The sequence below is a fragment of the Pipistrellus kuhlii genome, unplaced genomic scaffold (genome assembly GCF_014108245.1).
Source record: "Pipistrellus kuhlii isolate mPipKuh1 unplaced genomic scaffold, mPipKuh1.p scaffold_m20_p_2, whole genome shotgun sequence".
NCBI lineage: Eukaryota > Metazoa > Chordata > Mammalia > Chiroptera > Vespertilionidae > Pipistrellus > Pipistrellus kuhlii.
Genome location: NW_023425515.1, coordinates 129,709,181 through 129,724,071, shown reverse-complemented (window position 1 = coordinate 129,724,071; position 14,891 = coordinate 129,709,181). Strand labels below are relative to the sequence as shown.

General features: G+C 38.3%; 2 protein-coding genes across 9 annotated transcripts in view; one reads left to right on the top strand and one right to left on the bottom strand.

Moving 5' to 3' along the window:
- Positions 1 to 1,319: 1,319 nt before the first annotated feature.
- CUNH1orf146 (chromosome unknown C1orf146 homolog) lies at positions 1,320 to 14,277 on the top strand. Its single transcript, XM_036444303.2, has 5 exons — positions 1,320 to 1,426; positions 9,393 to 9,486; positions 12,590 to 12,758; positions 13,346 to 13,424; positions 14,002 to 14,277. Exons 1-5 carry the CDS (start codon positions 1,358 to 1,360, stop codon positions 14,131 to 14,133), a joined length of 543 nt encoding a protein of 180 aa, XP_036300196.1. The 5' UTR covers positions 1,320 to 1,357; the 3' UTR covers positions 14,134 to 14,277.
- GLMN (glomulin, FKBP associated protein) overlaps positions 14,251 to 14,891 on the bottom strand; it is a 46,842-nt gene continuing 46,201 nt past the window's right edge. For all 8 annotated transcript variants that reach the window (XR_006742161.1, XM_045584351.1, XM_045584348.1 and 5 more), the window contains one exon: positions 14,251 to 14,814. Coding sequence is in view for 7 of the 8 variants with exons in the window: in XM_045584351.1 (XP_045440307.1) it covers positions 14,698 to 14,814 (117 nt within the window). In the remaining variant the exon portion in view is untranslated. The remainder of the gene's footprint in view (positions 14,815 to 14,891) is intronic.

The window sequence follows — 14,891 nt, the reverse complement described above, 5'->3', positions numbered from 1 at the left end:
GTATAGGGCACTTACTATGAATGGAGCTTTCAGGATTGGAAGTTGCTCATCTTCTTAAGGAAATGTCACTCTTTTCAGAAATACAACTATAATGGTTTGCTTAGTTTTTCTCTCTTTTTTATCAAGCATTTGTTTATAAGCTTACTAGAGATCTGGTGCATGAATTCATACATAGATGGGGTCTGGCCAGCCTTCCCAAATGGGGGCCAATTGGGCCAGGCTGGCAGCGGGGAGGGGACATGCGATGTTGACTGGCTGGCCCCACAGTGCATTCATAGCAACCAGTCATTCTGGTCATTCCAGTCGCTAGGCTTTTATATATATATAGATAAGGCAATAAACATTCTTGTCTATTAGACAAGACCTTTTATTGTTGGGAGTCCATGTTTTAAACTTTTTAGGGGGCTTGTTGAGCTATGTAGAAGCTTCTGCTAAACCCTTCACTGTCAATTTTCTGGAGGTTCTTTTTTTTCTCCTGTAGTTTCCTTTTCTCTTCCATATTCTTTTTTTTTTTCTTTTTTCTTTTTTTTAAAATATATTTTATTGATTTTTTACAGAGAGGAAGGGAGAGAGCTCGAGAGCTAGAAACATCGATGAGAGAGAAACACTCATCAGCTGCCTCCTGCACACCTCCCACTGGGGATGTGCCCGCAACCAGAGTACGTGCCCTTGATCGGAATCGAACCCGGGGCCCTTCAGTCCACAAGCTGATACTCTATCCACTGAGCCAAACCGGTTTCGGCTCTTGCATATTCTTTAGTGATATGTCTTCTGACTGTTTGGACAACTCCTCAGTAGTCGATTTCTCACAAGCCACCTCTAGGAGCTCCTCAATGTCACTGTCATGCATGCCCAGGTTAAAGTTGTTTGCCATGTCACCACAGCCTTGTTGATTTTTGCAGACTTTATGCTATGGTTGCAAAACCAAAGAACAGTTATGACAGCACTACATGAAATGAATTTTTCAGCTCCATTATAATCTTATGGGGCCACCACCATATATGTAGTTTGTGTTGGCCAAAATGTTTTGTGGTGCATGACTGTATAATGAAGGCAATGTATGACAAGCCCATAGCTAATATCACACTGAAGGTGAAAAATGTGAGTTGTCAGAATCATTGCTTTTAATAATTGTTAATAGAAAGCATAGTATTAAATAAATTTAATATATAACAAGACAGATACTTTTCAATGTCCAATTTTGACTTTCAGATAGTTTTAAGAATGTCTAAAATTACTCTAGTTTTATTTCTATCTTTCATTTACTTATTTATCAAACAGACATTTTTTTGTGTTCTTTTGCTCTTATTTTTCTTATTTTGTGGCACCATTAGAATTTGGATTGATCCAAAGACAGATGGCTGAAAGTACTGAAAAAGAAAACATAAAATGGACAACCACCATTATTATGAGTTCATCTCTTAAGGTAAAGAAAGAGGCATTTGGGCCATTGATCTTTTTCTTTCCCCTTTATTGATTAAGGTGTTACATATGTGTGTTTATCTCCCCATTGCCCGCCTCCCCACCCCCAACACACTCCCGCTCATGCCCTCACCCACTTGGTGTCTGTTTTCATTGGTTATGCTTATATGCATGCATAGAAGTCCTTTGGTTGATCTCTCCCCCTAACCCCCACCATCCCCTACCTTCCCTCTAAGGTTTGACACTCCAGGCTTCTCTGTCTCTAGATCTGTTTTTGTTCATCAGTTTATGTTGTTCACTATATTCAACAAATGAGTGAGATTGTGTGATATTTATCTCTCTCTGGCTTATTTCGCTTAGCATAATGCTCTTCAGGTCTATCCATGCTGTTTCAAATTGTAGGAGTTCCTTCCTTTTTACAGCAGCATAGTATTCCATTGTGTAGATGTACCACAGGTTTTTAATCCACTCATCTGCTGATGGGCACTTGGGTTTGTTTCCAAATCTTAGCTATGGTAAATTGTGCTGTTATGAACATAAGGGTGCCTATATCCTTTCTGATTGGTGTTTCTAGTTTCTTGGGATATATTACTAGAAGTTGGATCACTGGGTCAAATGCGAATTCCATTTTTAATAATTTGAGGAAACTCTATGCTGTTCTCCATAGTTGCTGCACCAGTCTGCATTCCCACCAGCAGTGCATGAGGATTCCTTTTTCAACACCATTAAAATGTCCATACTACCCAAAGCAATCTATGGATTCAATGCATTCACCATTAAAATACCAAGGCCATATTTCATAGACCTAGAAAGGACTCTCCAAAAATTCATCTGGGATAAAAAAAAGAGACCCCGAATAGCCACAGAAATCCTGAGAAAGAAGAATAAAGTAGGAGGGACCTCAATACCAGATTTCAAAGTGTATTACAAAGCCACTGTTCTCAAAACAGCCTGGTTCTTGCATAAGAACAGACATATAGATCAATGGAATAGAATAGAGAATCCAGATATCAACACAAACTACTATGCTCAATTAATATTTGACAAAGGAGGCATGAACATACAATGGAGTCAAAACAGTCTCTTCAATAAATGGTGTTGGAAAAATTGGACAGATACATGCAAAAAAATGAAACTAGATCACCAACTTACACTATACACAAAAATAAACTCAAAATGGATACAGGACTTATACATAAGACGGGAAACCATAAAAATACTAGAGGAATCAACAGGCAGCAAAATCTCAGGCATATGCTGAAAGAACTTCTTCACTCATACTGCTCTTAGGGCAATGAAAGCTAAAGAGAAAATAGAAAATAAGCAAATGTATTATTATAGCATTGATTATAAATGTTTTCAAGCTTTTCCCTTTCAGTATTTGATATTTATGACATAAGTTGCAAATTTTTATTTATACTTAATCTTGAATAATTAAGGCAGCTGATTTTCTTATAAAGTTAGATTCACACCTTTTTTTTCTTTTGAGATTCATTAAATAGCTCTAATTATAAAATTTTCATATTTTAAGCTTAAATATGTGCTACTTATATACTCATGTTCATATATAAATAACCATTATATATTATGTAGTCTTGAGTCTCATTCTGTACTGTTTGTTTGATTTGTTTAGTAAATATTGAATCCTTGCCACACTTTTTCATTCATTGTAGTTTTGTGATAAAAACCTGGTAAGGCATGTTCTTTCCATACTACTGTTATGTTTATTAAAATATATGTATTCTTCTAGACCAGAGAATCAGCAAACTATGACTGTGGCCAACTTTTTCACAGCCAATGAGTAATAATGGTTTTTACATCTTTAAAAGCTTGTAAAAAAGAAAGAGGGGAAAAAAAGTTAGAGAGAGAGGAAGGGAGGGAAAGAGAGAAAGAGTGAAGAGGGAAAAGGATAGAAAGGAAATAGGACAGGAAAGTGGACGGAGAGGAAAGGAGGGGTGGGAGAAAGGAAGAAAAGGAAAAAATATGACATATCTTATGCATCCTAAAAAGCCTAAAATATTTATAGTCTGATCTTCTACTGAAAAAGTTTGACAAACTTTATTCTAGATGAACTTCAGAATCACTTTAAGCTCATAAAACTTCCACACTTGTTTTGAATTGAATTAAATTCGGGAAAATTTTATTTTTCCCATTCTGTGAGCATGATATATCATTTTATTAAAAAATATATCTATACATATATATTTTAAAACTCTTCTATTATTTTTTATTATTATAATTGGGCTCCCCCAATAAGGTATAATTGAAATTCATTAGCATGGCATACATGGCATACATCTCAGTTACTCTAACTCTGTCCTCAAATTAACTGATTCATATACAGCTTACATATTTACAGTATCAGTATCATATTTTCAGTTCTGAATACTTTTGCCTATGTTTTTTTAAAAATAAATCTTTATTGTTCATATTATTACAAATGTTCCTCATTTTTTCCCCCTCCATTGCTCCCCTCCACCAGGTTCCCACCCCACCCTCTGCCCTTTCCCCACCCCACATTGTCCTCATCCATAGGTGCACAGTTTTTGTTCAGGCTCTTCCCGCACCCCCCAACTCCCCTTTTCCCTGAGAATCATAAGTCCACTTCCTTCCCATACCTCTGATTCTATTATATTCACTAGTTAATATTGTTCATCAGGTTTTTTAATTTCCTTGGCTTTTAGTTTCACTTGTTGATAGTTATATATTTGTTTATCATAATTTTTATCTATATTTTCTTCCTCTTCCTAAAGAACCCCTTTCAGCAATTCATATAATTCTGGTTTGGCGGTGATGAACTCCTCTAGCTTTTTTTTATTTGTCAAGCCTTTGATTTATCTGGCCTTTGATTCTGAGTGATAGCTTTGCTGGGTAGAGTATTTTTGGCTGTAGGTTCTTGCTATTCATCACCTTGAGTATTTCTTGCCATTCCTGTCTGGCCTGCATGGTTTCTGTTGAGAAATCAGCTGACAATCGTATAGGTGCTTCTTTATAGGTAACTACCTGCTTTTCTCTTGCTGCTTTTAATGTTCTCTCTTTGTCTTTTGCTCTTGGAATTTTAATTATGATGTGTCTTGGTGTGGTCCTCTTTGAATTCCTTTTGTTTGGGGTTATGTGCGCTTCCTGGAATTGTAAGTCTATTTCTTTCCCCAGGTGGGGGAAGTTTTCTGTCACTATTTCTTTCAATATGTTTTCGGTATCTTGCTCTTTTTCTTCTGGGACGCCCATAATTCTGATGTTGGTTTGCTTGAAATTATCCCAGAGGTTTCTTACACTATCTTCAACTTTCTGGATTCTCTTATCTTCTTGCTTCTGTGGAGGAGTGTCCTCTCTTTGTGTTCCAAATCTTTGACTTGATTCTTGCAATCTTCCATTCTGTTTTTAGGACTCTGTATAATATTTTTTATTTCAGACAATGTATTCTTTATTTCTAGTTGATCCCTTTTCATATCCTCATAGGTCTCATTGATTTTATCAGCCTTTTCTAGGAAATTCTTGAAAAACATTATAAGTGTGGTTTTGAACTCTATATCCAGTCGCTTCTTGCCCTTCATTTCTTTTGTTTGTGATCTGTTTCCTTGTCTCGGCATTTTCACAGCTTCCCTGAGTTAGTAGGGTGGCTTTGTGTGCTAAGGTGTCCTATATAATTCAGTGGGTCAGCCTCTCAGTTACCTGGGGTGGAGAGTCTTGGTTTAGCCCTTTGTGGGCTGTGTGTGCAGTCTTGTTGTTAGGCCTTGCTTGTTGTTGGTATCACTGGGAAGCGATGATCTCCAAGCCAATTGGCTGTGAGGATCAGAAGTGTCTCAGCTAGGAGGGTTTCTGTACTCCGCTTGGATGGGGCAGAGTCTCGGGGTGGCACAGCCAACTTTTGGTGAATCCCACAAGATTTGTTGCAGGCGCATGCACCTCTTTGGTGTAGGCATAAACAAGCTTTGGATTCCTGTCTGTCTCTTCCTAGTAGAGTCCTATTTGTGGCGAACGAGAAAGTTAGCCACTGGAAGGGCTTCTGTGCTCCGCTTGGATGGGGTGGAGTCTCGGGTGGTGCAGACAAGCTTTATTTAGCCCCTCCCTATGAGGGTCTGGTTTCTGAGACCCGCAGTAATGGCCACTGGCTTCACACACCTCCGAGAGATCTCTGCCCACTGCCTGACAGTCTGGCCTCTCCCTGTCTGGGGCCGTCTATCAGAGCAATAGGGTGGTTCTGTTTTCCTCCCGAACAAGAAAGCCAGCCACACGTTAATTATCTGCCCTCTCCGCACTCAGGGAGTAAGCCAGTAGTGAACTTGGCCCACCCTCTCCGCGCTCCACAAGCAAGCCAGCAGCAAAGTTGGACAGCTACCTTTTCGCGCGCACGGTTCTTCACACCTTCACAGTTCATGAGGTTCAGCGTGCCTTCTCTCTCTTTCCCAGATGATAGAGCCTCCTCTCAGCCAGCCGTCCAGCGCTTCAGGGTGATGTTTCCTGTTTTCCAGTTCTAAGTTCAAATTTGGTGTGGTAGGCTGCATTCAGGTGTCTACCCTATGCCGCCATCTTGGTTTCCTCCCCTTTGCCTGTGTTATTTTTTCTGTCCAGGCTGTTCTCACATTTGTCTTCTTCCTTCACTTATCTGCTTAATAAACTGCTTTCCACTAAATATTTGACTCAGACTTTATGAAACTTTCCTGATTTACATCTGTCACAACACATCCCTTTTAATATACTTTCTGGTTCTTTGTAAAAATTCTCAACCAAGTCTTTTATCTTCTTGAACATTTGCTATTTTAAGGTATCCTATATAATAAAAGGCTAACATACAAATGACCGAACAGCAGAATGACTGGTTGCTGTGATGTGCATTCTCCACCAGGGGCAGACATTCAATGCAGCAGCTGCCCCGTGGTGGTCAGTGTGCTCCCACAGGGAGAGTATCACTCAGCCAGAAGCTGGGCTCACAGTTGGTGAGTACAGCATCAGTGGCAGGAGCCTCTCCCGCCTCCGTGGCAACACTAAGGATATCTGACTGCCAGGTTAGGCCTGCTCCCTGGAAGAGGGCCTAAGCCATCAGTCGGACATCCCCTGAGTACTCCTGGACTGCGAGAGGGCACTGAAGGACCTCCCTCCCCTGAGGGCACGAATTTTATGCACTGGTCCTCTAGTATATCTGCTAATTTCACTATATGTATCCCATATGTGTCTTTATATTTCCTGATGTTTCTGATTATTCTTTCATGTAATATTATCTCTTTGTATGTCTGATTACTTTTTATTGTGTTGAACTTTATATATTTTATTTTACTTAATGTTTTTAAAATGTGTTTTTATTGGTTCCAGAGAGTAAGGAAGAGTGAAAGAGAAAGATAGAAACGTTGGGGAGAGAGAATCATTGATCTGCTGCCTTCTGCACGCCCCCTGCTGGGGATTGAGCCTGGGCATGTGTCCCTGACCAGAATCGAACCTGGGACCCTTCAGACTGCAGGCTGATGCTCTATCATCTGAGCCAAACCAGCTAGTGCTGGACTTTATATTTGAACAATTATTTCTAGAAATAATTTGAGGCCTAAAATAGTATTCTATTTCTCTAGAGAAATTCTGCAAGATAATTAAATCCCTAATGCCCTAAGAGAGTTACCAGATAAAATACAGGACACTCAATTAAATTTAAGTTTCAGATAAGCAATGACTATAGTATAAGTACATCCTAAATATTGCATGGGACATACTTATGCTAAAAATTATATTGTTTGTTAATCTACCGTGTTTCCCCGAAAATAAGACATCCTTTGAAAATAAGACCTAGCGCATGGAAAGATAAGACATCCCCTGAAAATAAGACCTAGTGCAACTTTGGGAGAAAAAATTAATATAAGACACTGTTTTATTTTCCGGGAAATAGGGTAGTGACCTAACCCATAAAGTGTTTATTATATGTAAAATGAGCTTATTTCCTGTACATCTAGAATGGTACTAGTATAGGAGAAGTGAGGAAATAGTCACCGAAATAGTTATGTTTGTTCTGTAGTTCAAATGAGACCTGCTTGAGAAAGGTTGCTCTAGAAAGTGCTTCTGCAAGATGCTTAGGAGGATTAGTAATACAGTATCAACTTAATACAATTTCAGGGATTGAAATGATAAGGCTGCAATCCCTGTGAGAGCTGTTCTACTTTTGTCAAAGGCTCTGTTCAGGCTTTCATCCGTCTCTTCCTTAATTGGCAGGTAGATGCCCTCAGGGAAAATATGGCCTAAATGCTGGTCTTAGATCTTTAAATTTCTGTATAGATCTTGATCTTGTAATTTTTCACTATCCTGTTAGCTCTCTGATGCATTCAAGCAGATTTAAAAAATTGTCCAGCTTTGACATGCTCTCCCTCCCAGGATCTCCTCCCTCTTCTTCCCCAACAGAAGTGCATGTCCTAAACTCTAAGGGATCCCACAAGATTTGCAACCAGAATAGCAATGGGCAGCAGCAATTCGTCTGGGCAAACTCCCTGAACCTGTCCCTAAGGCCCCCTTTTCTCTGACTTCTTAGTGAGCCAAAGCAACCCAGCCTAGGCTCATTTCTTTTTTAAATATTTCAGAGAGGTAGGAGAGGGAAAGGGAGATAGAAACATCAACGAGAGAGAATCATAGATTGGCTGCTTCCTGCACGCCCCACACTGGGAATTGAACCTGTAACCTGGGCATATGCCCTGACCAGGAATTAAACTGTGATTTCCTGGTTCATAGGTTGATGCTCAACCACTGGCCCATCCTGGCCAGGTGCCTAGGCTCATTTTAATACCTAGTCCCTCTCCTGTTATCCCAGGCCCTTTTTGTTTCCCTGTCTCTTGCTTTAATAAAGGTTCTCTTTAAAGAAAAAAAAAAAAGGAGGAAGAAAGAAAGAAAAAAAATTGTCCAGCTTCCCAGTTGCCTCAGCAGGAGGGTTGGCCTAAATTACTTAGACTGCAATCACTGGAAGCAATGTATAATTTTAAAACAGCAGGAGCAGCTCAGGGGAAGTGTCATAGTTGAACCTGACATCAGGATCTGTTTGAATGGCACAAAATATTCCTTTAGGAAGGAAAGAGAGCATATATTTTATACCTAATTCCTTAAAATATACATGATCTGAAGAAAAATATAAAATTAATATACCTAAGGGATTTTTACATATTTTGAGAATAACAATCAGGAAAAACTATTAACCACTTTAATGTCTTGGGTAATATGATCTGATTACTTGGTACAATCAGAAATGAGATGAATGTATTATTGAATGGTTATTATTGAAACCAAAAGTTTGGTTGCTGTTTTCTGACTCACCTAAGCATTAAGACATTTTAAAAGTATGCTAAAAATAACTAAAGTAAACAGATGAATTTGAGAATTGGTGTCTTTGTATTCTGTGCCTGGCACTTCATGTTTCTGTTAACCATCTAAGAAACACACCACCACCCACATTCTGTTATACATTAATGCACATCAGAATCTATCTCTATGTGATTTTTTCTAAAGTTTGCATTTACTATAACTTTCATAGTTTAGTTAATTATGTCCTTAATTTATGTCCCTAGATAATGTAACTGTAGTACACAACTCATTTCCAAACCTGCAGCATTTGAGCTGACCTAAATTTTTTTTTGGTATTTTTTTCTCCGTAGAGAACATTTACTGTATGTTTTGATGATCAAATCTTTAAGTGGTATAGTCATAAAAGAAACTGTTAAACTTATTTTAATGCACATGTGTCAAACACAAGGCCCGCGGGCCAAATCCGTCCCGCCAGGCCTTGCAATGTGGCCTGCACCGCGCTGTCATCACTGCACTCCGCTGCGTTTCCATTACAATGACAGTTTATGACTGTTCAGTAAACCATTCGGCCCGCGATTTAGGCTGGATTTTAGATTTTGGCCCCTTCTATGATTGAGTTCGACACCCCTATTTTAATGTATTAGCTTTAATAAAAACTATTCTAAGCATGTTTTAAGTTTGTATTTCTGAAAAATTTTTTGAAGAGTTGTGAAGTTGCAACTGCCCTGGAAAACCGAAGTCACAAGGTTCGGTATTCAGCTTCAGTGGAAAATGGATCAATTATATTTTCTCGTACTGGTACAGTATATTTGCTAATGGCCTTGATTTAAGTTTTTTATAAAATATGTAAGTATAAATTCGAATAATTTGGTAGTTCATTAACCAAGTAATAAGCTTAAGGTGTTATCTTTTGGGAGAGGTTAATGTATAAAACTTGGTTACCGCTGCAAAAGCAGCACATCTAGCCAATTACAAAATATATTTCTTTTTAAGATTACAATTGTAGAACTAAAGCTGAACCAGTGGAGTTTGGTAGAGGATGGTAAAAACTATTTACTTTGGAACTAAGATGAAAATAGAACAAAGCCACTTCCCCAATAATCAATACTTGTATTACCCATAGTGACAAAAAAGCCAATATCACAATATTGGTCAAAATCTATACACAAAATACAATAGATAGTATTTTTCATAATTTTGTACAAGATTTTGCTTAATATAATATAAACAAATAACTAAAATAATCAAATGGGCACATACAAATGCTCCTTAAATCATAATACCATACAACTGTGAGTCATGAGCAAAGTGCTAGAGGAATTAGATTAGGATATGAGAAGGCTGGGGACATGGGAAGTAGACAGCTCTTTTTGTGATTGGGAAACAACCTACACTAATAAAAGAGAAAGATGCAAATTGACCATACCTCCACGATGCCCACCAGCCAATCAGGAGTGAGAATGAATAGTAACCCGGCAAAGATGGTGGGTTAATTTGCAGATGCAGGTGCTGAGCAGCCTGAGTCCCAGAAACATCCTCGGGACCCAGGCCACTCCTAACCTGTAGGCCCGCATATAGGCTCTGAGCAGCTAGGGTTCCAGAACAACCCCAGCCACTCTGGGCCTATGGGTGCAGGTGCCAAATGGCATGCGTCAGCACCAAGTGGCCTGGGTCCATGCCCCCAGTCTGGCGGACACAATGTGGGGCTGCCAGCCTTGAGGCCATGCCCCAGCCCAGTGGTCACAATGCAAGGAGTCCTCTGCGCATGAGCTGCAGAGAAGACACCTTTTCTTTTTTAAAAAAAAATATTTTTATTGATTTCTCACAGAGAAGTGGGGAAAGGGATAAACAGTCAGAAACATCGATGAGAAACATTGATCAGCTGTCTCTTGTACACTCGCCACTGGGGATGTGCCCCCAACCAAGGTACATGCCCTTAACAGGAATCAAACCTGGGACCCTTCCATCTGCAGGCTGATGCTCTATCCACTGAGCCAAACCAATTCCACTGTAAACACCTTTTCTGACGGCTCATTGGCTAAGCTCCCTGTATGCCGCCACTTGCAATGTTCTTGGTAACTTAGGTAATAAGAATCCAAGAAGGTGATCTAGGGCAGTGGTTGGCAAACTGCGGCTCCAGCTTCCATGCCACAGTTTGCCATTCTATTGACTAATGAGTTTGCCGACCACTGCTAGACTAAATGCTACTGTGTAGTTGGAAGCTGTGAGGATTAGGCAGTTGTGGCATATTGTGTGCAAAGAGGTAAAAGGTAGTATATAACAGTGGTTGGCCAACTTGTTAGTCAACAGAGCGGCAAAATACGGCTCACAAGCTGCATGTGGCTCATGAGCTGCAGTTTGCCGATCACTGATCTAGGGTTTTTCCACCTCACTCCTGGAGGGAAAAACAAAGGTCCACTGCTGGAGGGGCTAAGAAATGTCATATCTTACCCTAGCCGGTTTTGCTCCGTGGATAGAGCCTCAGCCTGCCGACTGCATTCTGATCAAGGGCATGTGCCTCGGTTACAGGCTCCTCCCTGGCCAGCGCCCAGGTCAGGGCTCATGCAGGAGGCAACCAATCAAAGTGTCCCTCTCACACTGATGTTTCTCTCTGTCTCTCCCTCTCTCTCTTCCACACTCTCTAAAAATCAATGGAAACATATCCTCATGTGAGGATAAAAAAAAAAGTTATATCCTAAAGAAAGGTATTTTTTCATGGGGAAGGGAGTCTGTGTTGATGAAAACACCTTGGCGGCTGCACCAGTGGGGTGATGGGGCTGGCATCTTCCCCTGATCAGCCCAGTTGCCTTCCGCATAGGGAGGCCAGACTGCAGCTGAGGCCCGCTCCCCAAAGGGATCGGACCTAAGCTATCAGTAGGACATTCCCTGAGGACTCCCAGTCTGTGAGAGGAGGCAGGCTGGGCTGAATTTCATGCACCAAGCCCCTAATTAGAATAAGAAGAGGTGGAGGTGATTTTATTAGAAGGATTGCAAATAGGACCTGTACTCTAGCAGGTTTGGAAGACAGGTGCTTTGAAAAGCTCCTAGAAATAGACCCGCCAGGATGAAACTAATTAGAACCACCTTAAATGCCTCAAGGGAGAAGTAAAATATTTTTAAATGTATGTCTTGACCACTTTATATACATTATTTAACTTTTAATCCGTTCAACAAATCTATTGAAGAACTATTATTACAATCTTACAGATGACGCAATTTAGTTTCAGAGAGGTTAGTTGTATAAATTGACCAAGTTCCTCAATTAGCATGATCAATTTCCTTAGTTGTATAAATTGACCAAGTTCCTCAATTAGCATGATCAATTCTCTTAAAGAACTAATTTTATCATCTTTTAAGAGCTAGTTAGATCAAGTTTTTATTTGGAACCCTTCTAATAGGGCTCATACTATTTCAGAGATCTTAGGAACCTGCTTACTGAGTATTAATTTATATACAGCAATAGTTTCAAGATTTCTCCAATAAATAGTTGGCTTGCTTAAAACTATCTTTCTTGATTTCCAGCTTTTAAAATCATTATGGGGAACATAGAAAAAAAAGGGAGACATCTGTAGTACTCTAAACAATATTTTATAAATATCATTATAACTTGGAAAGTTAACTTTTAAGTAAAATTAGGTATTATCCTCATTGTGCCTTTGTCTAAAAAATATTTTTCCCCTTTAAATATTTAGAGTAAGTCATCCTTTTATACTGAGCACTTCAGAGAACCACCTAAATTGTTTTGTTAAGAATTTTGTTATAGTGATTTCTACTTCTTATGGTTTAGGATCTAAACACTTATAGCTATGTTATACCTACAGCTATTTTTGTTGATTTTACTGAGGTGGTTTTTATTACATTTTTTTATTTTTAATGATGAAGTGACATTCACCTTTCCTAGGAGTTGCATTTTTATTGATGGATGCTAAAGAATGCTTTATGTCAGCTGAAGAAGTATTTTTAGCCAAAATTGAAAAGTTTATTAACATTCACCAAAATAGTTTTTTGGTTCTGTTTGCTGCCCTCCATGGACTTGAGGAACAGAAACTGATGTTCAGGATTCAGCAGAGGTATGGAAGAGCACCACATTTATTTTTGTTAAATTATATTGTGTTTACCTGTTCTTGATTCTTTTAGGCAGCTGAGTTATGTTTTCCCCAAAGATAATCTTTATAATGTTAACCTGTCATATTTGATAAAATGCAGGCCACATGGCTATTCTATGAATCAAGGTGACAAGTTTCAGAGTTCATGCTGATTTCTGGGATTCTTCTGCAAGATCAAACCCAAAGTAAACACTTCTTATTCATTAAAGTTCTGACTACAAAGCCATATCAGTTCCTCTGTGAAATAAGGCAGGGCCTGAATGAGTAAACAAAAGAGAAGCAGTAAGAGGTTTGTCTCTTTTTTCCACTTAACACCTTGTTGACCAGTCATGAGATAACTTGTTTCCATGTCTGGACATTGGTCATGAGATATCTCATGTCTGCACTTACATTAACTTAAGTAATTTTAAAACTCTATATTGCTTTCAGACCTTAAAATTACTTAATGTAAGTGCAAACACAAGTTATCTCGTGACCAGTCAGCAAGGTGTTAAGATAGCAGATGGTATAAAAAGTTATAAGATTTGTTGAACTTATGAATTGTTTTTCAGATTCCTGGGTAGTAACTTACGGATACTTCCAGTACACAACACAGTAAATGCTATTGATCTAATGTGCACTATAGCTAAGGTGAGTTTTTACCTAAGGAAAAAATGACACTTACATACACACAGTCATATACTTTGTTCTTGACTTCAAATGCATTCCCCTCTTGAGCATACTCTGCTTTAGTTCCCCTCAGAGCAGCTGCTGTTTCAGTGTGCAACCCTTCCCCATGCTGAACTCAGCCTCTCACGTCTTTTCAGTTTATTTCTGGTAGCTAAGAACGACTCTTTTGGGCCAAAACAGTATTTGGCCATATAAGGGTTGGCCATATTGGTTAAACTTTTCATCAAATTCTTAAGTGTAAATATTGGTTAGGTTGTAGTTTTCAAGAGTGCAAACACACATTTCATGCTTATCCTCCTGTGTGAAGTGTGCCCTCAACTCCTCTAGCAGTTAGGTGTTCCTGACCCTTACACTGGAAGAGAACTCCATTAAAGCAATTCTTACAGCAGTCTACTTTTTGGCTTGCATGTTTGAAATTCTTTAAAGACAGAGACCAGGTATCTATTATTCTAATGAGTCATATGTTGTGTTGAGCACACAGAAAGTGATCAATACTTGAATAATATAAATAATGTTGCATATTTTTATCTTTTTCCAGATTACCTCCAAACCATACATAGATAGCATCTGCTACAGAATGATAACAACTAAAGCTTACATCATTGAGCAAAGTCCTGTTTGGAAAACACTTCAACAGATAAATCTCAGTGACTCATTTAACCCAAATTAGAGTATCAATTATAAATTTTCTTTTGGAAGATTATTAAAATAATTAGACTGGTTGAATTATAATGTTCAAATATATATTTACTTCAAAGACTTAAAAATTTTAAAATAATAAAATATATACAATTAAAAGATTTTATTTTCAGGAGTTTTGTTGAATAATGTTCTCACAAAAAATTGGAGTGATAATTCAGTTTAACACTAGGAATTCTAAAATGTAACACAGATTCAAACTGGAACATAAAGTGCATCAGCATTTTTATAAACTCATTACAACTATACCAATGAAGGCAATTCAACTATATTTTATAAACTTATAATACAAAATTATTAATTTGTATTGAATTTTTACAGTAGCATTTATTATATATGGATATTCTTTATCATGGAGATTATCTTTTTGAAACCAAATGTTATTCATCCATAATGTGTCATTACAGAACAGATGAGAAAGGCTGCATTTATTTTTCTACTGATGTGTTTTTTTCTATTGGTGTTTTACAGAAAAAAGTTTGTGAAGGTATTAAGTCACATTTTTTTACTGGCTGTTATTTAGGAGACGGAGCTTTCACTTTATCCCAGTGTTTTCTCCAGAGGTACACTTCGTTTTTATCTCAATGAGTTCTTCTACTCGAGCCAGAACACTTTCAATCAAATCAAATGTGAAAAGTGCTGAATGTAGGACCTACAATGCCAAGAAATTTTAGAGTCATTAAGTATGCATTAAAACAAAGCAAAGTAAAAAAAGAAAAGATTTCAAGT